This window comes from Leptosomus discolor, chromosome 16, assembly GCF_034619465.1.
Source record: "Leptosomus discolor isolate bLepDis1 chromosome 16, bLepDis1.hap2, whole genome shotgun sequence".
NCBI classification, from domain to species: Eukaryota; Metazoa; Chordata; class Aves; order Leptosomiformes; family Leptosomidae; genus Leptosomus; species Leptosomus discolor.
The window spans coordinates 5153242-5180024 of NC_141406.1; the positions used below are offsets into that span (position 1 = coordinate 5153242).

The 26783-nt window shown below is 36.5% G+C and overlaps 2 protein-coding genes across 2 annotated transcripts in view; one reads left to right on the plus strand and one right to left on the minus strand.

Moving 5' to 3' along the window:
• The window catches only part of RSPH14 (radial spoke head 14 homolog), a 97915-nt gene that overhangs the window by 35362 nt on the left and 35770 nt on the right, over positions 1 to 26783 (minus strand). The gene's annotated exons all lie outside the window — the stretch shown is intronic.
• GNAZ (G protein subunit alpha z) overlaps positions 8354 to 26783 on the plus strand; it is a 41874-nt gene continuing 23444 nt past the window's right edge. The window contains exon 1 of the mRNA XM_009951474.2: positions 8354 to 9076. Within this exon, the coding sequence (XP_009949776.1) occupies positions 8354 to 9076 (723 nt within the window). The remainder of the gene's footprint in view (positions 9077 to 26783) is intronic.

Genomic DNA, 26783 nt, shown 5'->3' on the forward strand with positions numbered 1-26783 from the left:
AAATCATGATGCTTCTTTCCTCACTCATCTGACTAATAGAGTATGCATTTTAAATGCTGTAACAAATAAACCACAAAAGACAACAGCTTTCTTTGCTATATTTTCTTGTTCAATTATTAGATGTGGCTCATCCTTTGTTTTAGATGGGATTATAGTGCCTTAATATGTAATTAAAAGTTTTGCCATAACTTGTACATACAATTTCTGAGTACTTGAATATTTGTTGTTAATATCTTCCTAAAATATCTTAAAATTTCTCAAACTTTTTTTTTCCAAACAAAACAATCCTAGTTCTTTAATTCTTAATTAAATCACAAGAGGTTGTATTGATACCTATACAGCTCATCTGTCAAGTTGAAGCTTAGATTCAATAAAAAGTGTGAACAACATCAAGAATGGGTTGTTACCCTATATGTGGAAAGAGAGAGGGAATATCAGGGATTTCCACAAATACGTGCAGGCAGAAAGTTAATGATTAGGCTTGGTAACTTTGGTTTATGCTTCTGGCTCTGGAGAGACAGGCATTCTAGTGGATACAGATTGTTTCTGGTTATCCTTAACATAAAATCTTTTCTTTCCCTTTTCTTTTCCCTTCCTCTAAGCCTCTAGACCAGCAAGCCCAATTACTCTGTCCTAGCAAGTGCTTTATTGAAATGGAGTCTTTCCCTACTCTAGCGAAAACTAAAACTTCTCAAAATTTCCAAGTTAAACTTCCTATTTTGTGAGAATGGCAAATGCACATCCATACCTTAAAGCTCATCTTCTGTTGAATTTCACATCCTTGGCTCAAAGTTTGAAGGTATAGCAGGATTTTAAAGAAAACTTCTCAATTTAGTGTGGATGACGCATTTCATTTTTCCCCAGGCACTCTCTTCAGAAGTGCCCGAGCAATTTTTTTAATGAAAAATTTCCCCAGACATTTATTAAGATAGATATCTGATGGTGATATTTTCAACGTAAGCACCTTCCTAAGGCTTTAAGCAATGAAAAACAGCAACATAAATAATATTGTCAGCCAACTGCAACAAAAAGTTGTACTATCAACTAAGAGATTGCATTTAAAAAAAAAAATCCATCTAGTCGTCGTCTTCCTCTGCTTTTTTCCTTCCTCTTTCAGATTTCAATGATTGTCTAAAGAAAATGTTAGTAACGTCTGTGGCCAGACTTTTAAAACAACTTTATTCTGTAATAAATGCACTTTAATCACCATACATTAAATAGTAAACTAACTTCTGTGAAATTATTTCAACCTTGCATTTATACTGCATGCATGTCTGGGACGCTTTCTGGCTGCTTTCCTGGATTCAAAAATCTGAATCAATTTCTCCATTCCCATTAGCCTCAGTTCCTCTCAAAAAAAAAAAAAAAAAAAAAAAAAAAAAAGTAATGCCTGCTTAGTAGAATGCTTGACTTCTTCCTCAGTAAACTATCTTGGGTATTTCCTGATGTATCATACTCCCTCATGTCTTTTTCTCTTTTGTTAATAGTGTAAGAAGTGATTGAAAGATAAACCTGCAAAAATAAAGTTTTGTTAAAGTACTGGAATTCTCTGTGGATGTGTATAATCATTAGAAATGATTAACATTAGGTTAGCTTACACTTGTAATGTGTGCTGTGCTACTTCTTGCTAGACTTGCTTGCATTTGCTTTTACATGGTTAAGTGCTCAGACAGGCAGATCCACTACCTCTAAGCTTTCAGATAAGTAAAGAGAAAGAAGTGATCAGAACCAAAAAGCTGTGAAAGTACAGCTTGGGTAAGGTTTGTTTTCTTCCTCTGGTAGTATATGTTCTGTAATACTGAATAGAATATCAGTCCTGAATTAACCAAGATTGCTGGCAACTACAGCTAAAACTGCTGTGGAAAGTTTGCTGCAACCTTTTGAACTTTGTTTTACTTTCTTAAATTAGGTACAACTGGGGGAAAATTATATGTATCATCTAGCTGCTAGGATGGAAATACTGTAAAGAGCCAAATAAAATTAGGCTCCTAAAGCTCTGTGTGTGCAGGCTGGCAGTGGCGAAGCTAAATTATTAGACTACTGGTTCCACTTGTGTTTGACGGAGAATATAGCTTTGTGCCTACAATGCCAGCTGAAATTCCTGCTGCTAGCAGCATACTGTAGGCACAGTCTCTATACTGGCTGTAACAGTGACAGCCATTGGCTTTATTCTCAGCCTAGGAGCCAGCTTCTTTCACTGAAATCTCAGGGGGGGACATCTTTCAAGGCAGATCCTGCATTCCATGATAGTGTGCCAGCAGCTAATGCAACAAGAGACAGTACTCGGATCTTTCCTTAGCAAAACTTACAACTGAATAGTGTTGTTGCAGTGTCATTCTCCTTTGGCCCTCCTGCCCCATTACTTGGGAATGTGCTGAGAAATGGGGTAAGTGTTTATGATTATAAACACACAGATCGGTTCAAACAAGACAGGAGCAATGGGTAGGGGCAAAGAGCAAGCCTAGATATGAAACCAACGACGACTGGGTTTATTAATTATAATAGGGACAGAACAACGTGCTAAACAGCCTGCTCAGTTAAAGGGGCTTCAACAGATTTATGTAATAAACCAGTGCAGAATTTTGCTGAAGGATTTTTCCCACTCCAAAAATGAACTTTTTAGCATTACTTCTTTGATAATTGAAATAATCACTGTTGGCTCAGGATTTGGAGCATGTTAATTTCATCTTGTGGGAAGAACTACCCATTTTAGTTATGACAAGATAGTCCATATATATAATCAGATTTAAAAAATATATTTTCTTTACATTTTGAGCAACTTGAACTGTCGGGGGAAGGCAGATGTATTAGTTTAGATGCACATACGCAGTATAATCTGGTCATGCAAAGAATAAGATTTTTTTCTTTCAAACAAAGTTTAGAGAGAAATGTGCACAGTGAAAGGAAGCAATAGGGCTTTCCCTTAGAGTAACTGAAAGGACTTTTATCTAGTTAGAAACTTACAGCCACGAAACATTTGCATTTTTAATATGAAATCTGATCTTAAAAAAAAACAGAACAAATTCTAGATTGTCTTATTTTCTGAGTGTGTTCCAAGAAAAAGTAAACCCAGTGATATGTAGTTCATGTTTACGGAGCCAGGACAGTAAAATGTAGTAATGTACTAGTCTGCAAATTATTCTTTTTCTGAACTACTTTAAAAAGTAGTGACTACGAACATGGAAGACACTTTTCATCTTATGTGGGAAAACTTACTTGAATGGATAAAACTTTCTTACTGTAGTGAACTATTTGGAAATAATATCTACTACTCTGCTTTACAAAGCAACAACGTAATTGCCTTATTGGATTCCTACTTGAAATAGTGATAGCCAAATATCATTGCAATATATGCAATAGGAATGACTAGAAGCCAAAAAAAAAGGAAATTCAATAATGTAAGACTCATTTACACAGTGTTTACATACTCCTAGTTTTCCCTACAACAAGGAGGTGCTACTCTATCCTTTTCTGTGTTAAACATATTAATGGATGAACGCCAAGCAGAATAGTTGATATGTAAAACACTGTGGGATGTGAATGATGCATCTGAATGTGTTGTGGAAATATGCAATAGGAAGTACTGTACAGAATACATAAGCTGTCTGAAAAGAACAATTTTTTTTGAAAGTGTCTTTCCACCAAACTGTTTGTCATAAGTGATTGTTGAGGCCAATAACATAAAGTTTTAAAAAAATCTGCTTATCTTATATGGGCATAAAATCTCCAGATTTATCATAAGTACTGATGCATTTTGGAAGGAACGTGTATCCTCTTGCTTCTTGTCTCTACCAAGCCTCTTTCGTTCAGGATGAAACTTGAATAAAGAGAGGAGAGGGAGTCCCATATGTGTTTCTTGCAAAACTTTTCACCTTTAATCACAGAGATGTGTCAAAAATGTCACAAAGAATTTGACTAGTGGTCTTACCAATGACATGAAAACAAAGTCTCTGATGATGAGGACTTAAAGGAAAACTGGTTTCAAATGTTCTGAACGTGCCAGAATAAGCATGATTAACTTTTATATAATTAAAATAAGAATCAGGCCTGATATCTAGTATGTTAATTTTATTCCCTCTGTGTGGCTGGAAAGTTACTCACTGAGAAACAGCTTCCTCAACTCTTATTTTTCATCTTCTATGATCATTGAAAAAGTCAATTATTTGAAGGAAGTATAACACCTCATTTTGGAGGGTTTTGCTTTCTACATTTTTGATGCATTAGAGTAAGTAAAGTTGTGCTAATCACCATTCTATTAATGTGTATGCTATTATTTTATTTTTGTGCTCATTAATCTGTTTTTCATATGCTAACGTCCTTCTGATGTGCAAAGGGAAGCAAGATAAATATAGCTTATACTAAGACCCTTTTGTAGAATTTTAGACTGTGTAATAGCAATACACAGCGCATTTGGGGCAAAGGATTCAGACATCTTTAAACATAAGGTACCCGAAATGCTTAAATTACAGGTCTGTTCATACACTGTGGTCCATACAGGCAAAGATGACAGGTAAGCACTCCAAACCGTCAGGGAGAGGTGACTTGATAGACTGACTGGATAACAAGTTTAGAACAACTGAGAATAAGATTGTCATGGTTAGTTTTTGGAATTGGTTACCACAGAAGTCTTGTTCAAGTTAATTAATTTCATGCATGTGGATTTGGGATGGATTTACAGGCAGGCATTAGAGCACGGAGGTTAAACAAACAGAATGAGAAGGCAGGTTTAAATAGGAGCAAGAAAGAAGAGGAGAAGTTGCAATACTGTATAGGAGATCTTCAGACTGAGTAAAAGCTGCTGTTCTGAAAATGTGTATGTTAATAGTGTCCTGAGAATCTAAGTAAAGACAGGAATGAGTGGGATATCGAAGCACACTTTAATCAGTGTACTTCATATGCTTGTTTAAGAGTTCAGTTTTTTGTGGTCAGAGTTCCAGTTGTGGAATTTTGCAATTGTTTGTAACAACCGCCTGAATGATGGATGAATACATCTTCTTCTAACTGAAATATGATGCTCTCCTCAACACACCAGTAGCAATCCTGACCTATACTGACTCATCCTCATAGTCATGAATTGCATCCAGGTCTACATTGGTTCAACTATGCATCTCCTTTAAGTAGGGTTAGAGTTTGGAAGCGATTTAAAGATAAATATAGAATCAGTAAAAGTATTTGAGATGGAGTGATTGCAAGCTCAACTGTCCCAGGCTAACATCCCGGGAAACTTCAGGAACAAATATGTAAAACTGTCATCCATTGGCTCTGTCCAGTCTCTGTACCTTTTTCTCTGATGTTAAGGTATTAACAATGATTGCCATAACTGTTTGTCCTTCCATACGTGCACGTTCCACATTCCCAGATACCTTCACATTTATGTACTCGAAACTGCTGCAAAGCGATCCAGTGTGTTGCAAGAACCTGCCTAATGCCCAGATGCTGTTACAGAACTGTAGACCCCAGATGCATACCAGTGGGGACTTGGATCTGAGAGCAGACACATGAACTCTACCTTTCCATTTGTCAGCCCATCATAAATTAGAACAGATCTGTAAGTGACTTAAAACATGTTCAGAGAGAAAACTACACAAAATGCAGAAACTAAGATTAGGATAGCCCACTGTGACAAAGAATACACAAATAACAGAAGAATAGTAATACCTCTTGTGAAACAGAGGAATCTAAGATTGTTACACTTGTTTCTACCACCTGAGTAATTAAATCCTAGATATATAATTTATTTCTCCCCTTCTACACTCCCAAATGAATGTTACTGCAGCTGATGTAATTGTCCTTATCTATATCTGTGAAGCCCCCCTCAAAGTTTTTATGCTGTGCTAGATCTCAATTACCATTATTTAAAGGCTAGCTAAAACTATTATTTGATGTAATTGATTTCTACTATGGTGACAGCTACTGGGAGGGTAGAGCAAGATCTCACTGAAATCCCTGGCTGATAATGACTCTGGTCAAGACAAAACCCAAAAATTTAAATTCTCAACAATAAAACAGTATCTGACAAACCATGCACTGTTAAATGTTTATGCATTAATAAATACACATTAAATATTAAAACAGAAGTGATGTAAATATAAGTTCATATTTTTCAACCAGAGCAGTGTGGCTAAGTAGGAATGAGACCCACCCATCCTGCTGTAGATCTGTCTTATCCTATGATATAGGTGATATGGGGGAAGGAAAAATACGTATCAGTAAATCCAGTGCTTCACTTCAAATACTCAATTACAGATTACTATTGTGGACTGCTGAAATATCTTTCGTTCACTAAAATTTCTGCTGTGATGCTTAAGAAAGGGAGAAAGCAAAGTACATGAGGTTGCAAGTGGTTGTAGTTAAATTTGTTTTCTCACAAAAGCTAGAGGTTCAACTCTGCCTTGGATCATTCTGTCCCTCTCCTAGTGGTGTGGAATTGTTCTCTTCAATATGTATTTTAATGCTTTGTCACAACTATATTGAAATGCTAGTAAGTTCATGCAGGAAAAGCTTCCAAAGGTATCTGGAAATTTTTGAAAGTGGAATTTGGGAGACTTAGTCTTATCAAAATGTAGTAGAAGTTATATTTCCTTAGTAGGCTCTGAAATTTTTCTTAAGCCTACCTCTGAGGGTGTATCAGTGGCATGTAGCTTAGTTTGTAAAAATACTGAACAAAGACCCTCTAGACACAAGTAAACAGGCAGCAAGGTAAGTGCCAAAGTGGGCTGGGGTCAGCAGGTGGTGAGGAAGCCATGACATCTGTGATTCTGCTGCCCACTGTGCTCAGAGCCTAGTGGGAGCAGCAATCCCTTCCTAGAAAAGAGGCAAGTTATCACCAATCAGCTTTAGTAATGTGTTTTCCCTCTGTGAGAGGTAACTGCTTCCTGCTGTTGCCTTCTGCAGAGTTCCAACTAGTAGGCTTAACCCCTAATTTGGGAAAGAATAATTGCTCTAACAGTCACTGAAAAGCTGTCAGCTCTTGCTTAGGATGGCATTTCCTGTGCTTTTTGTATGAAATATTCACCTTGTAGTCACTGTTCACTTTTACTGCATCTCAGAATTTCCTGTATTAAAAGTGGAAGAGAGGAGGCTTAGTAACACTTAGCTTGGCTGTGGAAAGCTTACAAAGTTTGTTGTAGCAGTGCATTACTTTATTGATTAAGCAGGATGCAGGTAGTATGTTTAACAGTACTGTTCTCCAAGGGGAAATATCTGTTACAGTGTTCTGCAAAGATCAGTAACTCTTCCTCTTACAAAATCATGAAGCAAAGTTAATCACCTCCTTTTGCTTCCAGATTTAGTTATTTAAATGTTCAGTGCAAACAGAAAAGATGAAAGAAAACTCTGGAGGACATCTGTCTGAGTAGAAGATATTGATATAAATAGAGAGACTGGCAAAAGTAGTTGTGAGTCTGTTTCGTTTTCTGCTTCAGGAAAACCAGCCAGAACAGGACTCTGCAGGAAAAGCACTGCCATAAGCTCTTGCTGAGGGAGAAATTGGGGCACAGCTCAGCACTGTTTGTTTTCATGTAGGTTTAGATAACAAAACACAGAAGGCTGAAAGGGAGATTTGATTTACTATTGTTCAGAAAGCACATTTTCTTAGGTCTGCAAACTTCAGCTGTCCCTGCGTTTCTGCTAGGGTTTTAGATTTTTGCTTTTCTTTACATATTTTTCCATCTGTATTTTCTGTTTGGGATAATAAAAGCTTTAGAAGTCTAGAAGAGGAGGAGAAAGTGAGTGGTTTGCAGCAAGGAAGCGGAGTCTCTAATTTCATTCATTTCTCTTTTCATTGTTTGGCAGGTGGAAAGCACAGATTTGCAGAGCTGAACTGGACCAGCTGAAGAAGTGGGGGAAGAGAAACAAAACAAGTACATCACTATTGAAAAGAGCTTCAGCTTTATCTAGCAGCATCACCACAGCAACCAGAAAGTACAATTAAAAGACAAGGGCTAGAGCAGAGAAGGTGAAAGTGTGGCTCCTTACCTTTGGACAGAAGGCAGCAAAATAATTATGCAGAACGGAAAAGAGTATTTGATGGATCTAGCCAAACTGTGGCAAAGGGAAGTGCCCCTTCATTAACAGGGATGTGCCACTGTTTATGCACTGGAAAGGGGAGTGCCATGAGATCTACTGAAGAGACTATTTCTGTGGTTGCGTATCTACATGTGTTTGCACCTCTGCTGGGACTGAATTAGGTGGTACGGGCATCTTGGACCATCGGGTGCTGGGCAGCAACTTTTTTTTTTTTGTTCAAGGTGTACCTGGCACGAGAACTGAAAGACACCGCAGATCTATTTCAGAGACGCAAACCGAGCGAGACAATCTCCAGCCTTTCCCTTCTGTAACTGCCTGCTATACCATGGGATGTCGGCAAAGCTCTGAGGAGAAAGAGGCAGCGCGGCGGTCCCGTAGGATTGACCGCCACCTGCGCTCTGAAAGTCAGCGACAACGAAGAGAGATAAAGCTCCTTCTCCTGGGTACCAGCAACTCTGGGAAGAGTACTATTGTAAAGCAGATGAAAATCATTCATAGTGGTGGCTTTAACTTGGAGGCCTGTAAGGAATACAAACCTCTGATTATCTATAACGCAATTGACTCTCTCACACGTATCATTCGGGCTCTAGCCACCCTTAAGATAGAATTTCACAATCCTGACAGAGCATATGATGCTGTGCAGCTTTTTGCCCTGACAGGCCCAGCTGAGAGCAAAGGTGAGATTACCCCTGAGCTTCTGGGAGTCATGAAACGGCTCTGGGCAGACCCTGGTGTGCAGGAGTGTTTTTGCCGCTCCAATGAGTACCACCTAGAGGATAATGCTGCATACTACTTAAATGACCTAGAAAGGATTGCAGCGCTGGACTACATCCCTACAGTGGAAGATATTCTGCGTTCTCGGGACATGACCACAGGGATTGTAGAAAATAAGTTCACCTTCAAAGAACTGACTTTCAAAATGGTGGATGTGGGTGGACAGAGGTCTGAACGCAAAAAATGGATCCACTGTTTCGAGGGGGTTACAGCAATAATTTTCTGTGTGGAGCTGAGTGGATATGACTTGAAGCTGTACGAAGATAACCAAACAGTAAGTGCACCTTCTGTTTCTTATTCTCTTTCCTTCTCTTCCTTTTCTCTTCCTTTTCCCCTTGCCAATGTTTGGCCTTTTTTTTTTTTCTTTTCCTTCCCTACCTCCCTACCCTCCCAAGGCAGTAATCCCTGAGTTCATAACCCCAAATGTGATTTCCTTCCCCTCATCCCCAATCTGTAGTAAAAACCCAGAAGCTATGATTCCTTTATTTGGATAGTTTTCCCCACTGGACAGACTTATTTATTTATTTATTTAATGTTACTCTTAGGAAATGGTGGTGGTGTTCATGTGGCAGCAGATTTTATTTTTTTTTTTCCCCCTGCCTTTTTGCTAAATGTTTACCTGGTTAAGTGTTACTCCAAACATCACTTAAAAAAGTAGACAGTAGTGACATCCTGGTGTACAGGGTTGGTTAATTTGGACACCATGTTTTGCAACTCCTTGGAAATTTTGAAGCTAAATAGTAACAAGTAACAGTTTTTTCTCCCCATTTTTTCCAGGATTTTCAATCAGCATTTGGGTTCAAATATGGTTTTTAATTAGTATGGAACTTTTAAATTTAAAATTTTCTTTGACTGTTTTTGTTTATATGGCTGATCTGCCTTGTCCAATGTTTAATTCCCTTTAATGCTATTAAGCTTCTGGTCTTCACAGCACACAAATACAGTAACTATGGAAAAATATATGAACACTTATGCATATGCAATGGTGTGTTTGCTGTCACATTCAGGTTGCCTGAGTTAACCTTTATAGGGTTTCATTTGAACTTATTTTTTTGACAGCCTTGTAAAACATGATTCTTAAGAGATGGGAGTTTGTGAGTAAGAACATAGAATGATTCTATCATCTAGCCATTCCTAAACACGCTGTATTTATGTTTGAAAATTATATATTCAGGAAGAATTAAAATCTGTACTGCAAAATCAGAAAGTTAACCTTAAAATGCTTCTATTTTTCTTGTACTCCTTTACACATCTTCAGTTGTTTTACAGTTAGTAAGGTTGTTCACCAATATCAGTTCCTGACTAGTCCAGAACACCAGAATTTTTTACAGCAGGTGCATTATGTAAGTGTTGTTGGGTAGGAAATTGTTCCAAGAAATCTTTATAGGATGTTTCAAATCTAACTGGATCTCAATAAGTTTATGGAAGGGGATCTTTCAGCCAGGTCTAATGACCTGGTTTTGGCAGTGCTCTTTATCAGACCCCCCTACCCCCCATTTATGTGTAGTACACACATCTATATTAAAGTTTCTTTACAGAGTATCTTAAGTCAAATGCAGTATACTGCACATGCATGTGTAAGAGCTGTAGCGTCTGTGTGACATCCTCTAGTGCTTGTATGGGTGTGACACCACTTTGTGTGCAGCTATTTCCTTTTCCCTTTTTGTCTTAAAATAATAATTTCAAGGAACGCCAAAAAAATCTCACAACTGATTACCAATTCATATAGACTTCTGTAAAATGATAAAATGGGGGAAAAGGTTGGGAGAAAGGGGAATTTCCTCCACAAACAGACTCAGTAGAAGGGAGTACTGAAGCTCTACATAAGATGTCTGTCACAGTGCAGATCCCTCTGTTGTGAATTCTCTGCCCTGAAAAGCTCCCTCCCCTGTCCTGGAGAGGGGGCCGACTGTGACCTTCTTCACTGTTGTTTATTTTGTACTGGACTTGTGTAATGTCAATATAGTTGCATACCTGATTTTTTTTTATTATTAAAAGTTATTTATTGAAAGCTCCTGTGCTCTTTAAAGATGCCACACACATGGTCATGGTTTTGATAATGACTGGAATAACTGCAATGGCTTTAATGGCTAAATGTGAAAGCTTCCCCAAAATTAGGTATGTTTTATAACACACATGCCATTCACCAGATCCCTGAGGCAAGGTGAACTATATCAGACCCGAATCAACTTCAGAGCCTTCTATCTAGTCTGCTGTTTATACAACATCACTTATCATAGAATCACAGTAGAGATTAAAATGTTGTCAAGTGACCTAGGAGGTTCCATAGTTCTGGTGATAGGAATGTATAGCAATCGAGGTGGGGAAACTCCATGAGATGGAAGCAGTTAAATAATTCCATGGGTGATACTTCAGACTTATTTTCCACAGTTTGTATCAGAAGTTGACAAACATCACTGAAGTAGACTTGGAGGAAGATGCTAATATTTCCTTCCAAGTCATATGAAAAAAGCACAAACAAAAAAGAAACAAATATTGGACAAAACCTGTAGAGCAATACTTCTCAGAAATCTCACCCTTGGCTTTTTGTTTGCTTGTTTGTTTTTACTGCCATACCTCTCAGTAAATCTTGTCTGTTCAAGTTCTGGGTACTGCAACCAACTCTTTCACTCCAAACCAGCATAAGAGTAGATCACCACCAAAGAAAATAAGTGAAACTATTCCCTTCGCATCCCGTGCATGTAGGAACGGGGTTCTTTATGCATCACTTTGTACAGTCTCTTATTGTTATTGGTACAGTGATGTGAAATTATTTCAACTCATTTATACCTTTAATTCTTTTTTTCAGCATTTTTGGTTGCTAATACAGTTTCTTTACAAAGACTTTTCTCATTAGATGGGAGCTAAGTGATAAGTTTGAGAAGCAATTATACTTAGGTTTGAACCAAGACTACAGAATTGTTTCCAAAATTATTCCCTTTGTTTTACAAGCTTGCCTTTTACAGTTGAATCCCTTTTGCATGCACTTTCTATAATTCTTCAAGGGGAAAAAAGGTCATGATCAAGAATATTTGCCCAAGCTGAATTTTGATAAAACTTTTAAAAAATACTTGAGTTTTACTGTAAGTGAAATATGCATTATGAATACTAAATCTCTAAAGATACTAAAGATTTTTCTTATTAGAAAGCAGATAAGTGACAAGTCTGAGAAGCAATTATACTAGGTCATGAGAAATATCATGCCAGAGAAACTTATATTAAGAGAAAAAAAATTGACACATAATTTTAGCTTTGTCAAGTTTGTCTAAATCTTTGTCATGCCTCCCTCATCGTTTCCGTGTGTCTGAGGCTGTTCAATGAGTATGGAATTCTCTCTTAAATGATTTTTGCATCATTTTCAATAATCCTGTTATTATTTCCAATAATCCTGACTGTTTGAATTGTCTTTTTTTGTTGTTGTTGTTGGTATAGCTTATCACATATATAATACTTCCCTATTGTTATCTTCTGTAGTGATTTTACAGCTTATCCACTGCACTTCCATTTTCTTCTCTGTACTACACTTCACCATTCACTGTCCTACACGTGGACTTCTGCTTCATTTTCTGGAGATTCTTGTCTTGGCATTAGACCTTCCTATTGTAACAGATTTGTGTATCTGTTTTTTGTTTAGTAGCCTGCTCTTGCCGTGAGAGAAGCATTGCCCCTAATCCTTTGTCTTCACTTTCAGAGATGTTGGGAAAAGCATATCTTATTTATATCTAGATCCTGACTAGGAGTTAGTTGGTTTCTTGCAATTCTTTAGACTTTTCCTGCCTTGTTTTTCAGATTTAAAAATCAAAAAGAACTAGCCAAAAGGGGGAAAAAAAAAAAAAAATCAATATACTCTGAAAAATCCTTACGGATGTTGATTTTCATTCCAGTATCTAGAATAAGAAGATAATGAAGTAAGTGTCTGGGTTATTTCAGAGTGAGATTGAAGCCCACTTTTACATAGTGTTTTAACAGCCTGGATGGCTAATCTCCTAGGATTTCTTTTTATCCCTTTTCTACAGTCTGATGTTCCTTGGTGCTACTGCTTATAGAAGGTTCTCAACATTGACATTCAGACTTTTATTATCCCTCAGCTTCCATGTGTACGCAACCATGTGTATGTCCAAGTATTTGCCCATCTATAAAATTAAATTCTGCCAACATATTTTTATGATCTGTGGAGAAATTTGAACAGAGATTAAATATGTGAGAACATTCATCTTCCTGAAACTCCTACTTATGTGGCAAAAAGGAGAGGGACACCAATAGCATTTCAGGGGGAACCTGACTATAATCAAAAAGAACAGGTTACTTTTAGCCTATCTTTGGCTGTTATGCTTTATCCAAACATACACCCATAATTTCACTGTGTAGCCATGGCATGTTCCAGGTGTGCTGAACTCACAACGCAGTGTTAAACAGCTCCAATAGCTGAACTATGAGAAGTACCCACATTGGTAGATCACTTGAACTGCAATACTGAGACGGCCACTCACAAAAAAAGCCCTACAAGTAATAGTGGTGCTGAGTCTAAAATGCTTCCTGGTCTAGTATCTATGGTGAACTATTAAACACAACTAGTCCACTGTCAAATATAACCTACTGCTTACTAAAGAGCAAGGTAGTGAAAACTATAGTACTTTGCTTTTTCATCCCTCCACCTTTTATGCTTTCCTGTGTCATTCTCTCTAATAATATTTTTCCTGCTTATCCAGGGTTATCTGCAAATGCAATCTGTGTCTCTTTTCATTTCTGCAATGTCTTACGCGGTTTTTTCCACCTAACATGTAATAAAAATAGCTGTATCTTTCCATGCACCATACCTAGTTAGTATGACTCAACTAGGTAACAGCTGCCTCCTCTTTTGACATAGTTGCAAAATTGGAATACTATAAGATCATTATTCCTGACCAGCACTTTGAGAAGGTTGCCTTAGGTTTTTATATCACCATGCTGATTTCTTCTCTGTTACATCATTTGTCTTAGTTTTCAAGGTCCTTTGCAGCTGATTGATCCATTCTATTTTTTATTACATGTTAAGATGTCATCTCTGACCTTTGATAATATTAAATTATCAAGAGATTTTTTTTTTTGGCCTTCTTACATGTTGCATCCTGCACTTAGGAGTTTCCACTTAATATCTCTCATCTTTATTTAAATTTCCCCTTAAATTAATGTGTGCTAGAGAACATTAAATACATTGTATTTTCTCATGTTGGTACTCCTGCCTCTCGCCCTGAAAAGAAGTCTTACAGTTTCTTCGCACGTATCCCCATCTGTCCATCTGTATGCACTGTTTTGTGTTTCATACATGCTATACATTCTGACGGATAGTTTTCCATTTTCTTCTACAGAAAGATAGCTGTACAGCTGCAATGGGGATCTAGACCATTAGAAAGATTCTTCAAAGATACAGTAATAAATAATGAAATGAGTTAACATGAATGTATGATCGAGAATTCCTGTGGTCAGTAGTTGCAACACGTTCCTATTCCTGCAGTAGATAACAAGTAAGGTTGTACACGTCTGCTTTTTCTAAAAATGATGCTAGTTCAATAATTTTATAAATATGGATGTTAAAGGAAAACTACTTGTGGGGAACTTAGCTTTAGATAATTTTTATTCTCTTTCTTACAGCCATTGCAAGTGAATGCAAAAATGAAATTTTAGGCTTTTTTGAGGCTTTTTTTTTTTTTAGTATAGCATCTTCTTAAAAGGAAATAGATGCAGAAGAAAAAGACAAAATACTGCAGCAAACAGTCTGGACTGCAGTGTGCCTCATGCAAACCAAATCGCTGGGCTCATAACAGAACATCTCAATCAGCTAATAATAATTTACCTGGAAAGCCATCTGACATATGCTAATTGTATGAATTTTGAACAGAAATCCTGGTTTTGCCAGGAAATTTTTAATCAGGGAAACAAAATTTTTAACCTTTTTTTTTTCCTTTTTTTTTTTTTTTTTTTTTTTCTGAAGACAAATAATTAAGGAGCTTATTTACCCTTCCTGATACTTCAGCTTTTTGAGAGTATAGTGTATTAAAACTCCCTTCTGGCATGCAGCTATTTTCCTGCAATACTAATAGTAACAGTCAGGACAGAGGGGAAATGGTGACACGTGTTATACATAGCCCTTTTAGCACCTGTTATTATCAGTGGTAAAAAAAAAACCACGTCAGCAAACATCTCTCTGACAAACCGTATCTCTTGGGAATCTGAGAAAAAGATTGACTTAAATCATTCAGGTGCTCTCCTTTTTTATGAAGCCTTCACACTGCAGGATATTTCACAGTGAAGTTTGTGTGGGAGCAAAGCCTAGATGACTTCAGCATCCACGTGTGTGATTTTTCAGCACTGCAAAAGGAATTCTAGTCTTACCTTTTTTTTTTTTTACTTAGGAAAGTAATATATATATATTCCCTTACCAAAGTTTAATTTTATATAGTGATATATTAAGATTCCAGCCTGGAGACTTGTATCCGAGCATGTATCTTCTAAAATACATAAATATCAGCAAAATAATGAATATACATAAAAGAAAATGATCAGATGGCTCCCAGTTTGCAATTCTTTTTACTAGATATTATTTCAAGTTTGAAGATTCATTTTTTGTTACATTGTTCACTGTAATTGTATGCTTCTGATATGGATAGCCACACATAGACACATTTTCTATATTTTGGACTTGTTGCCATACCTGAACTTTATATTCCATGTAACTTCAGACACTAATAGCACCTTTATACACAAACTATTCTGGCTGTATGTTTACTAAAACACTTACTTTAATTGCAAAATAATAAAGTTCACAAATATGATAATGCATTACACTGTGGAATATAAAAAATAGTACTCATTCTAATGACATGGTTTGGTTGGATGAAGATGCCAGTATCAGGTCGTAAAAGCCCGAGAAGTTTTGCTGCAAGGCTTATCTATTTAATGTCAATAGACTAATTCCTAAGACAAAGCTGTATTTAAACCTGAAGACAAGTAAGTATTTTTATCACTGTAGAGCAGTGGGCTTAATATAAAGACATTCAGAGAGACCACAGGAAGATTTTTACCCGTTTTGGAAAAATATGGCATGAAAGTAATGCGGCATTACTGCAGCATTCCTGCAATTGGACCTATTGAATAGTATTTATCTACTTTGGTATCTTATGTTGGTTGTCAGACTTGCGCCGGAATTAGACGACTAAATTTCCCTGCATATTTAAGCAACTGCAGGGGATGGCTCAAATTCCCCTACAACAAATGCCTGAAAGATGATATAACTACCTTTTTTGGTCTCTGTGACTGTCTGTACTCAAAACTCCTACACTAGGTAAGTTGTTTTACTGTGATTTTTAAATTAATTTGGAGCATTACGGTACAGAGGTAAATAAAATACTAAGACATCAGGAGTGGCAGAATGCTCCTAAATATCCTATAGGCTTCAGAGTCAGAATAGTCTTTAGGTGGACAGATATAGGTACTGACAAATAAATAAATGGAACTTAGGTAAATATCTCAGTTACTCCGTAACACTCATCCCCCAGACTACAAAAGAAGGAAAAAAGCCCACCAGTAATGCCTATCAATCTAGTGTGTAGGTAAAACTTGCTTTCTAATTACAGGGTTAAAGTAGCCACTAGACTAGTACATATGGACACAAGACACCTGTCAGCACTTGGAGAACGGTAACGAGTCAGTAGCAAAGCCACTAACATTGTCCTGTTAACTTAGTCAATGTGTGCAGAAAGCACCTCCTCTCCATATCAGTTCCACAGGCAGGAAGTTGATTGTATAACCTGAATAGCATCTGTTTGATAAAGAATCAGCTTGTGAAGGAAAGGAACTAAACTTCTCAGCCTCTTCTGAACTGGGCTGGGAAGTCATGAACCTCTTCCCAAATATACTGTCAGAGGAAAGATAGGAGTGAAACTAGAGCACTGTTTATAACAAGGCAAATGCAGGAGTTAGAAGATCCCCTTGTAAGACCCCCTTGAATGGTAAGAAATGCCACAAATTTTTAGGGCTGTGAGGCACACACAGCAAGCATGGCCTAGCCTTTTAGAAAATACGCTGCTTTGACATTTAGAGGTTTAAACTTCAGGTGAACAACTATCCATTGTACATCATTCAATACAAAGTTAAAAATAACTTTTTAAGAACACTGGACCTAAATGAGACCATTACTGAACAATGTGATTGATTTACTGGGTGCATTAGCTTTTCCAAATATTAACATCATACAAACATGGAGGAAATATTTTCTGTGCTTAGAGAAAACAATGACTACAACATGCATTAAGAGGGCGTTTTATCATCAAAATTACTTTTTAAAAAATACTATTAGTTCAAGTGATTTTCAGGTAATTTTCAAGAAACGGTTTGTAATCAGTGTTAGGTATAAATGTTTTGCCAAGTAAAAATGCATGTATTTTCTGAGATTTCTTGCTATGCAAAAATACATGGACATATATTTCAAGCATGAATACTCAGAAATATTTCTGCTGAGAAAAACTTGTTATACTTCCTGAATTAAAGTGAAAATTTGAGGAAATTAATTGGATTCTCTGAAACTTAATGCATATGAAGTAGAGTGGCATAGTTCAGGCAATTACAGTTTCCAATTAGGTTTTACTTTCGTTTGATAAAAATATGTAGGTTTCTTATGCGAACTTCACAATTAACTAAACCTAACTCTTAAAAGACATTCTATGAGAAACACTGATGGTATTCACATAGTCTGGAAATTCACTTGACTGTATCGTAAGGAGCCAAGATCCCTCTGAAGCCCAATGCCACGAATAGACTAATGTGGGTTCTGTTCAGAACACTTCTAGAATCCATCAAGTGGGTAGAGAAGTGTTGATATCATCTCTCATAGTACTGTGTTGTCTACTTAAAAATCACAGGGAATAGGAACACGTCAATACAAAAGAAAAAGGAAGAAAAATTCCACCTAGTCTGGAAAAGCAGCTACTTCAGGTTATTTCTGTAACTGCACTGAACAAAAAGGTAGATAAAAGCTATAAGAACACTCTGTGGTATGCCAACCCTGGCGAGAGTAGTGGAGTCCAATTACCCTTAAAAACTAGCAGAGATGCTGGCACAAAAAAGAATGATCCTTATTGTTAATATAACTTCAGAGTGAGTTTTAGTGGTCGTGGATTTTTCAGAACTTTGTTCCATTATTAGGAGTCCATATTTTATGTAAATATATTCTTCTATAGTTTTTTCCCCTCCTAGTAATACAAGTGTAATTTGGCATACAGCTTTCTATACTGTTGGGATGGCAATCCAAAAACCCGAACACTTCTTCAGTATGTATTCCAAATACATAGTTTTCAGTGTATCAAAAATCCTCACTGACTCAGAAGACAGCTGGCTTTGTTTGGTGACATGAAAAACATAACTAATGTGAATTTATTCACATCTTATTCCTAATGTGTGAATTTAAAATACTCCCTAGCTTAGAAGATCAGAGATATCAGACATAGCTCTTCTTACCTGTGAATGTAGAAAGACACTGCATCCTGAAACAGAGGCTGCTTGAATTTTCCTGGTTGCTGTTATTTGGTGGCATTGCTACTCTACTGTTTAGAGAGCAAGAAAACAAAAGGTTGATCTGAAATTTTACTCCTAAAATGCCATAGCGTTCATTGTTCATGCTGGCTCGTGAGCAAATCTCTCCTATAATGTTCACTTACTAAAACTATCTAGTTTAAAAGTTCTTCTGTTACCAACTTTCAAAACCTTTGAGAAGCTTTAGTGAAGTAAATTGTGTGGCATGAAACAAGAAAGTAAGAAGTGCTCTTGAATACCAAAAGCCCTACAAGGTTTGACAGGACTCGAAACATAGAAAAACCAAAAGAGTTAAATAATACAGCAGGCAAAATGGTGTATGAAATGTGAAAATACTGAGTACCCATTTTCGAAAAGCATTACAGGGTGAACAGCAAATATTTACTCGTCTTGAAGGTATTACTGCTAACATCACATTACTTGTAATGGTGTTTAAAATAGTTTTCAAGAATAGTTTTTGTTGTTAGTCTGATGCATGCACAGGTCAAAAAACTGGGAGAGACTAGTAACTTAGACTACATTATGCAGACACATGAAAAAATACATACCAGGAATAAATATGGCTCTTACAAAGGAAAGTCATGCCCTCTAAGGTTGGTTACTATGTGCGTATGTTGGCTGGTTGTTGGTTTTGGTGTGTTTTTTTGTTTTTAAGGAGTGAGGAAGTATGCAAGGAGATGAATCCAGATGCTGAAACCATTTTACTTGGGAAAAAGGATTTTGACAAAGACTGTTTCTGAGAGAAGCTAGGCTGCTGAGGCTTTCCCCTGCCACAGTAGGGAAGGCTTGTCCTGAACGAACAACTGATTAAAGGTGGGAGGAGTAGGATCTGATGGACAATTCTTTCAGTGTAAGGAGATAGCAGAGGAGCAGTAGATGCCTAGCAACTTACACTGTTTAACATATTCCTTAATGATATTAACACGTTGCTGTTCACTCTCACCAACTACTGATATTTTCAGTAGCATTTTTACTGATGTCTATTATTCTACACTAAGCTTTAACAGGAAATTTCCGTTTTTCTCATGCTGAAAGACTAGTTCCTTGGATAAGCTTATCTTATATATCACTATTGTCCTTGGAGATGGTGCCTTGAATAGGAATGGTTTGTTTTTCTGCATTCATTTCTCCGCTTTTTATAGCTCTTCTGGAACTTGTTAATACGGAAGCATGAATGTCAGCTATCTGCCACGACTCGGGTGTGTACAATAGTTACTCTTTCTGTCATTAACTGAGATATTAAATAAGCTTGGACATTAAACAGATCCCTGTAGAATCTGCCTATACACTTGCATATATCTAGTAATTTGCATTTGTTGCTGCCATTTTACTGCTCTTTCAGACATTTTCAATAGTTGGAATAATTTTCATAGCCAGGAGCTTATTCTTTATGCAGGGTCTCCATGTAACAAGGGAGGAAAAACAGTATAAAACCTGAAGAATTTGGCAGGCAGACATATGGGTAAATACAATACCTGTAACACTTTCGAAGTACTTGCTCAAAATCACGTAACATACTGGACAGAGGAAGAACGCACAGTTCACCTGATTCAGAGGTGTATGGGTAAGGTCAGGATTTAGAGACTTCCTGGAAAGTCATTCCTAGTAACAATTCAGTGTATGATAGATGGTGTTACAAACTCCATCAGAGTTCAGCCACTATTGTTTGGCTGTCAGCGAGTGAGCTTCAGCATGCTGGATCATTAGAAAAGAGTTCTGATATATTATCTACCCTGTTCTACTAGCTCTTGTAGCTTACTGAACAAACCTACTCCTTGGTCACCCAGGGGAATGTTCTGGGCATCCTGGGCACTGGCAGAGTGTTCTGCTGTCCTTATCTTAAGTATTGCCATATCTATAGAAATGATGTACCACTGTATTGTTATGAACTGTAAGACTACGCTTGCACAAACCAGAGATAAGGTAAAAACAAATAGTTATTTGTAAAACTGGAAAATAGACAACCATATTTGGAACATGTTACAGACCTCTGTTCGAGGCTAGGGCTAACCTTAACTAAATTGGTTTTTCTTTCCTAATTTCAAGTCCCCCTATCATCTCATCTTTATTATATACAATATAAAGCTCTGACACTTCAAGAGAGATGACAGGTGGTTTATCAGATTACAAAGTCATCACATTTTTGTATATTCAGATGATGCCAGAAAATGAGAACAACTTGCTCAAGCAAATAAACCATCAAAACACAATGAGATAATATTATGAACTCATATCTCAAATTTACAAAACTGCTGAAGCTTTGGGCTACATGAAATTAAAAAAGGCTTTTCTTTAATGTCATGAATTTGAAAGCATATGTTAGGCTTTGATATAACAACGCACACTAAGAAGAGCAACATTTTCACAGTTAAATGGAAGTAAGAGCACGGAGTACTGCAAGCCAAGTAACCCAGAATATCACAGCATAAATTTTCAGAAGGTGTGTTTACTAAGACCTATGTCACCTTGCAATTGTTGACGTGCATATAAGCCGCTTGCATACTCATTCCCATTGCAGGAAGCACTGCAATTAAGCCAGAGTAATACGATGAGTAATGTTAGTGCTTTTGTTTGTGCAAACTTAAAATTCCTTCTATTTCTTATAGTATCACCACTTCTTTTGTTTGATGTATGTGGTATTTCTACATTGGCTTTTCAAGAGTAGGTTCTTTTGAACAGAAGTTGGGCGTTAGGAAGAGAAATCACATGCAAGTAAAAATAATTTTAAGCTTGCATTACAGTGTTGCCATTCTAGCAGGATTTTTAACTAAAAATAATGGCGTCTAATACTGAGAACACTTAGGTAACTGCCTTTTTTCTGGCAGTGTGACAAGGCTTTTATGGGAAGTTTAATTTCTTTAAAGATACTGTTAGACATTTCAGTATCTTCTTGACTCATTATCATATATTGCAATTACCAGAAAGATTTTGGAGTTGTAACAGCTTGGTCTACAAAAATATCAATTTGATGTTCAATAGCGGTCAAAAAAGCAAGCAGCATTAGGAAAGGAGTACAGAAAAATCAGAAAACAGTATAAAATGAAAAGTATGTCTGCTTACAGAATGCTATCTAAATTCTTGTTCTCCCACTTTGAAGAAAATACATTAGAATTAGAGCAAGCATCGCCTAAAGTACAGAAAATTGTCAATAAAAATAACAAATAATAGATGGGACTTTTTCTCTAGAAAAAAAACCCAGATGTACAAGGCAGGGCAATATGATGGGCTTATAAAGTGACAACTGGCATCCAGAAAATTCTTTTCTAATTATTATCTATTGTCTCTTTTAAGAACCAAGGATATTGAATGATATTACTAGCTAAGATGTTTAGAACAAGGTAAAGGTAAAGGCAGCGCAGGTCCACACAACATATAGTGAAATTATAGAGCTTGCTGCCTGAGTATGTCGTGGTACCAAAACTCTGCACAAGTTTAGAAAGAATAGAAAAATGTATATGAGGACAAATATATCAAGACCTATTAAATGTCAAGATAGTGCTTTTGACTTGGAAGTTCTGAGTTCAGGTCTTGAGAAGCAGGGATAAAATACTAGAGAAGTGTTGATAGGGAAGTTTCCCCAGATCTTAATTTTCTTCTGCTCCGAAATTATCATTAGCAGTGTAAGACATGGGATTTTGAGTTAGATGGATCTTTGTCTAATGGATGAGACAGTATATGCACGTGCCATGGATTTTTTTAATGCCTGCTGCTTAGGATAGATTTTTGAGTATCAAAATGCATTTTTAAAAAAACTATTAATAAGCTTAGTTAAATTTTGAACCTGTCAACCAATGACAGTGTCCCCTGATCATACTTCAAAATTAGCAGACGATGAATAACTCCTCTACTCCAATTAATTCAGTTCTCTAATTCCTGTCACTTATTTTTCAGATATTTAATCTTGACACTGTCCTTTCTTTCCATTATTAAACTGATTGAAACAACTTGCTTTCAAAATACACGGTCCAGTCATTCTCTGTGTACTTTTCCTCACTATTTACTGATTGGTCATATTTTACTTTAAAAATAGGAACCAACCCCCAACTATTTATCATCAGTAGAAATAAATTATTGATAATAGTTTAACACAATTTAGCATAAAATCCATGTAACAGAATTAGCATCTTTAGAAAAGCAAGAATCCTGCAGTCCATCAGTAACGGGGAGAAAGCTTATGACTGAACTAATTTTATAGAATAACAGGATGGTATGTCATACATATGCTGCATATACTTCAGGACAGCCTGGCCCTCAGCTTTTTTTTTTTTTTTTTTTTTTTAAGAACCCCTCCAGTTTAACAACCTTATGTTCTTCTCTTCTTCTGCTGTTTCCCTGGCAACATGGCATGGTAGAGTGTCATACCAGTCGACAATGAGCTTTGCTTCAGCTGTGTCCTGCCAAAGCTAGCAGTGTTTCTAGCAATCTGGGCTTTCTCACTGCAACTGTGACATAGCAATGAGAGTTTCTTTCCATTAGTATTTGCCAAAATCAGTTGAAATTCCATTGATGTGGATGTTTATGCAGTAGTGCCCTGATAATACTGGCTAGGGATGCCATTGGACCTGTCAGAGTAGACTAATTTTCACAATGCCTTTTAGTACTAGGTGTAGTCCAATAGTATGAATTCTCCCAGCATTGGTACAGAAAGGGATGGTTCTAATATCACCTCGTGTTGTGCGTTTGCTGTTCTTCATAGATCAAACGAAAGCAGTAATTAGTAGTAAATAAATAAATAAGCCCCCCCAACAACCCATACATGGAAAAAGTAGAACAATAAAAATGAATTGGAAATGTGAGAGGTTAATAAAGGAGGTTAAAGGTATGTTAAAAAAAAAATAAAATGAAAGGCTGACAAAACTAAATGCGGTGTGGCTGTGCCTAAAATGTCCTGGAGGCAGTATTCTGCAGAGCATCTGGCTGTCATTGCTATCCAGAAATCCAGACTGAGACTTACAGCATTTAAAAAGATTTCGAAAGGTTAATTTGTTTTGCTTAGCTAAAAAGGTTGAAAGTACCTGCTTAGTGTATAAGTACCTGAAGAAGCAAAAAATACTCAATATTTAAAGAAATACATAATCTAATGCAGAAATGAAAAGTAAGAACAAATGGCTAGAAGCTACATCAGATAAATACAAACTTGAAATAGTTTGGGGTTTTTTTGGTTTTTTTTTGGAAGGAGCCTGAACCGTCTGGTTAGACAGACATGGTTGGCAACAAAGGACTAGGCTTAGGACAGCCATAGTTGTCATAAATGGAATAATAACACATTTGTGTTAAATTCTTCCATTTTAAGATCTCACATCTTGATAAAGTGATTGTGTGGGGTTTTTTCTTTTTTTTTTTTTTGAAGCAGCATAGAATATGGAAAGCAGAATTACATGCATTTGGTGAAAGGCATATTGAATGCATATATTAAATTATATAAACCTGCTGAGATTATCTGTAAGTTTATCACTTTGGAAGAAGGAGAGGTCTCATTCTCTCCCTCCTGCTTGTTCAACTGTTCAGTCAACTATTGCCACCTCTGCTGCATGCTTCTACCTCATTAATTGTGCCAGCTCTACTGTTCTTTGGGCCCTTTGCTCAACAGGTATAACTCACAAATTATAAAATGATGCAATATTTCAGTGTGGTTGATTTCTGCTGAAACCCTGAGTATATTACTGATAGAGGAGTCAGTGAGTTCCAGTTCTGAGTAAGGCAAACAGTAGGATCTTGTGTCCAGAAGCAGAGGAAAATCAAAAGGCAGATGCATCAGACTTCCCCAACTGCTAGAGCAGCTAAATTCATCCTATATAACTAAACCTTACTATATGGTTTGTTATCCGTGTATTTGGGAAAGAAAAGTAGGAAAGTTACACTATTGTAGTTATAGGGAAGACCTCAGAAACCTCTGTATCTGCATTCGACTGAATGCTTGATTTTATGAGCTACTCAGGGCATTACTAACAGATGGTAAGTAGTAATGTTACCCACTGCTTTTTATTTTCTTCTGTAAAAGTCAGAGCATAGGGCAATAGGATATGAAGTATGTCTTCTCTAAATGCAATGACAGAAATTAGATTCTCAGTCATTTTCTGCTATATTTTTTCAGGGATGAAACAGATTGGGGATACATGGTAGGATGCAGCTAAATTTAATTCTTACTCCTATTCTTGCCTTCTCCCTTGTTCCAGTATTTATTAGCAGCTGCTTTTTGACACTCTTTCTTTGTTGTAATGTTTCTCACAGTGAATTATTCATTGTCTTAGAAGATGTGAGAACAACAATTCAAAGATAAGGATTGAAAAGCCTGTGCTTGATAGAAGAGTAAGAGAAATTGTCAGAAATACTGAACTTCATAAACTCCCAAAGGAGGTTCTAGAATAATCAACTATAATTTTTCTTACAAGTGGATTAAAAAAGTAGTAATAAAGAATGGTAATAAACAGTATGGTAACAAAAGAATGGTAGTAAACAGTCCTCCAAAATAGACAAGTACACGTTGAAAATAATTGTATTTATATAATCATATATGTGGCTTAATATTTGAAGTCTTTGTTTTACTAGGAATAAGTACTGGGAAATTCTATAGAATTCCAGCAGACTGTATTGTAGATGCTGATTTCATTTTTAATAACAATATTTTTCAAATAACAAAGTGAATGAGAATATTATTACCACTGATTTTAATATGAGCAAAGCCAGGCTCCAGATTTTAATTCTTTGTACTTTGCTTTCCTGATTAATACTTCTGTGCTCTTTGCATTCCTTATTTGCTGGGAGGAAATTGCTAATTTTTATTAGTACTTATTTTCCTAATTAATTCTCCACATTCTCAATTGTTTCCTTCATTGGTAAATAGATCCTGGATGATATCTTGCTTTCTGATTCATAAAGTTGACTTTCCTATTTAGGAACATGCATTTTGTTGTATTACTCAATGTATAGGCACAATACAGATAGGGAAGGACTTGTACAATATTAAGAGGGTGCAGACTTGTAGGACAGTGGTTTAAGCTGAAGCAGGGTGTTAAGATAGATCGAAGGAGAAATTGAACTGTCAAAATTCCAGAGGAAACACTGGAGCCATCAACCATAAACATATTTACAAAGAAAACAGATTACCTAAATGCAAGATTGCTCCAATTTGAAAGCAGAAAAAACAGCTTCACAGAAAAGTACATTGAAACAAGCTTATCATTCACGATCTTACAACATATCATTTCTACATAAAGAAGTCTTTACTTTTGGTCTATCATTTCCTCAGTCCCCTCCTTTTCACTTCCTATATTCTTCTCAAAATCATTTTCCACTGAACACTTGTATTATGGATTATAGCTTACTGGCTTCATAAATAGTTTTCTTGTACACAACAAACTTCTACAATCAATTTCTGTATAGTCCATTAGGCGAAGCTTCTATAAATCTGTAACTGATATTCCAGTCTTCGAGTTACAGAAATCATATCAGATACCACAAATATCTTCTAAAACATAATTTTCTAATAAGGCATGCCTGACATGAATGACTTAATTTTTTTATTTAAAGAAATTAGGGGGTGGGGGTTATTTCATTGTATGCAAATGAATGTGCAAAAAACCCCCAACACAAAAATCTGAATAAGTTTGATTTTTAAATCAAACTGGAATTTCTAAGTTTATGGCCAATTCCAATTGATATTTTTCCTTCTGCTTTTCTTTTGGACAACAGACGTTTTTTCATAGTAACTGAGCTCCTTTCAAATGATTAATGCTTTTAAAGTGCTCTTAAAAAAGCATTAGCCTGTGAAGAAATTTAGAACAGGCTTAATATAGCATATCAGTTTGCTTGTTCACTGATTAAGTGAAACAGGATGATGCCTTCAGTTAGAATGGTGTGAATTGTCAATCTATTCTGCTGCCCATCTATTCATAAGAAACAATGTAAAATATTGTTAGAAAATAATGCTTTGAGAGATTTTCCTGGTCTAGATCCTGTAACAGTTTTAGTTGATTTCTAGATAAAATAATGCTCATAGCAAAAATTAATTAATTTATTTTTCTAAAACAGGGTAGGAAAGGACAATAATAACTCACTGTAAAAGCCTCATTAGAGAGTTCTACACAATATTTTTGCTGGAAAATTCACCCTCTCCTTATGAAAATCCTTTGAGAATGTTTTAATCTAGCTAACGGTAAAAATCAGTATCATGTGCCACTTTTTCTAACTTTCATTTACTAGTAATCGTGCATTTATCTGCCATAGTGGTTCACAGAGTCACAGAATGGTAGGAGTTGGAAAGGACCTCTGGAGATCATCTAGTCCAACTCTCCTGCCAAAGCAGGTTAGCCTAGAGCAGGTCACACAGGAACGTGTCCAGACGGGTTTTGAATGTCTCCAAAGAAGGAGACTCCACAACCTCCCTAGGCAGCCTGTTCCAGTGCTCTGCCACC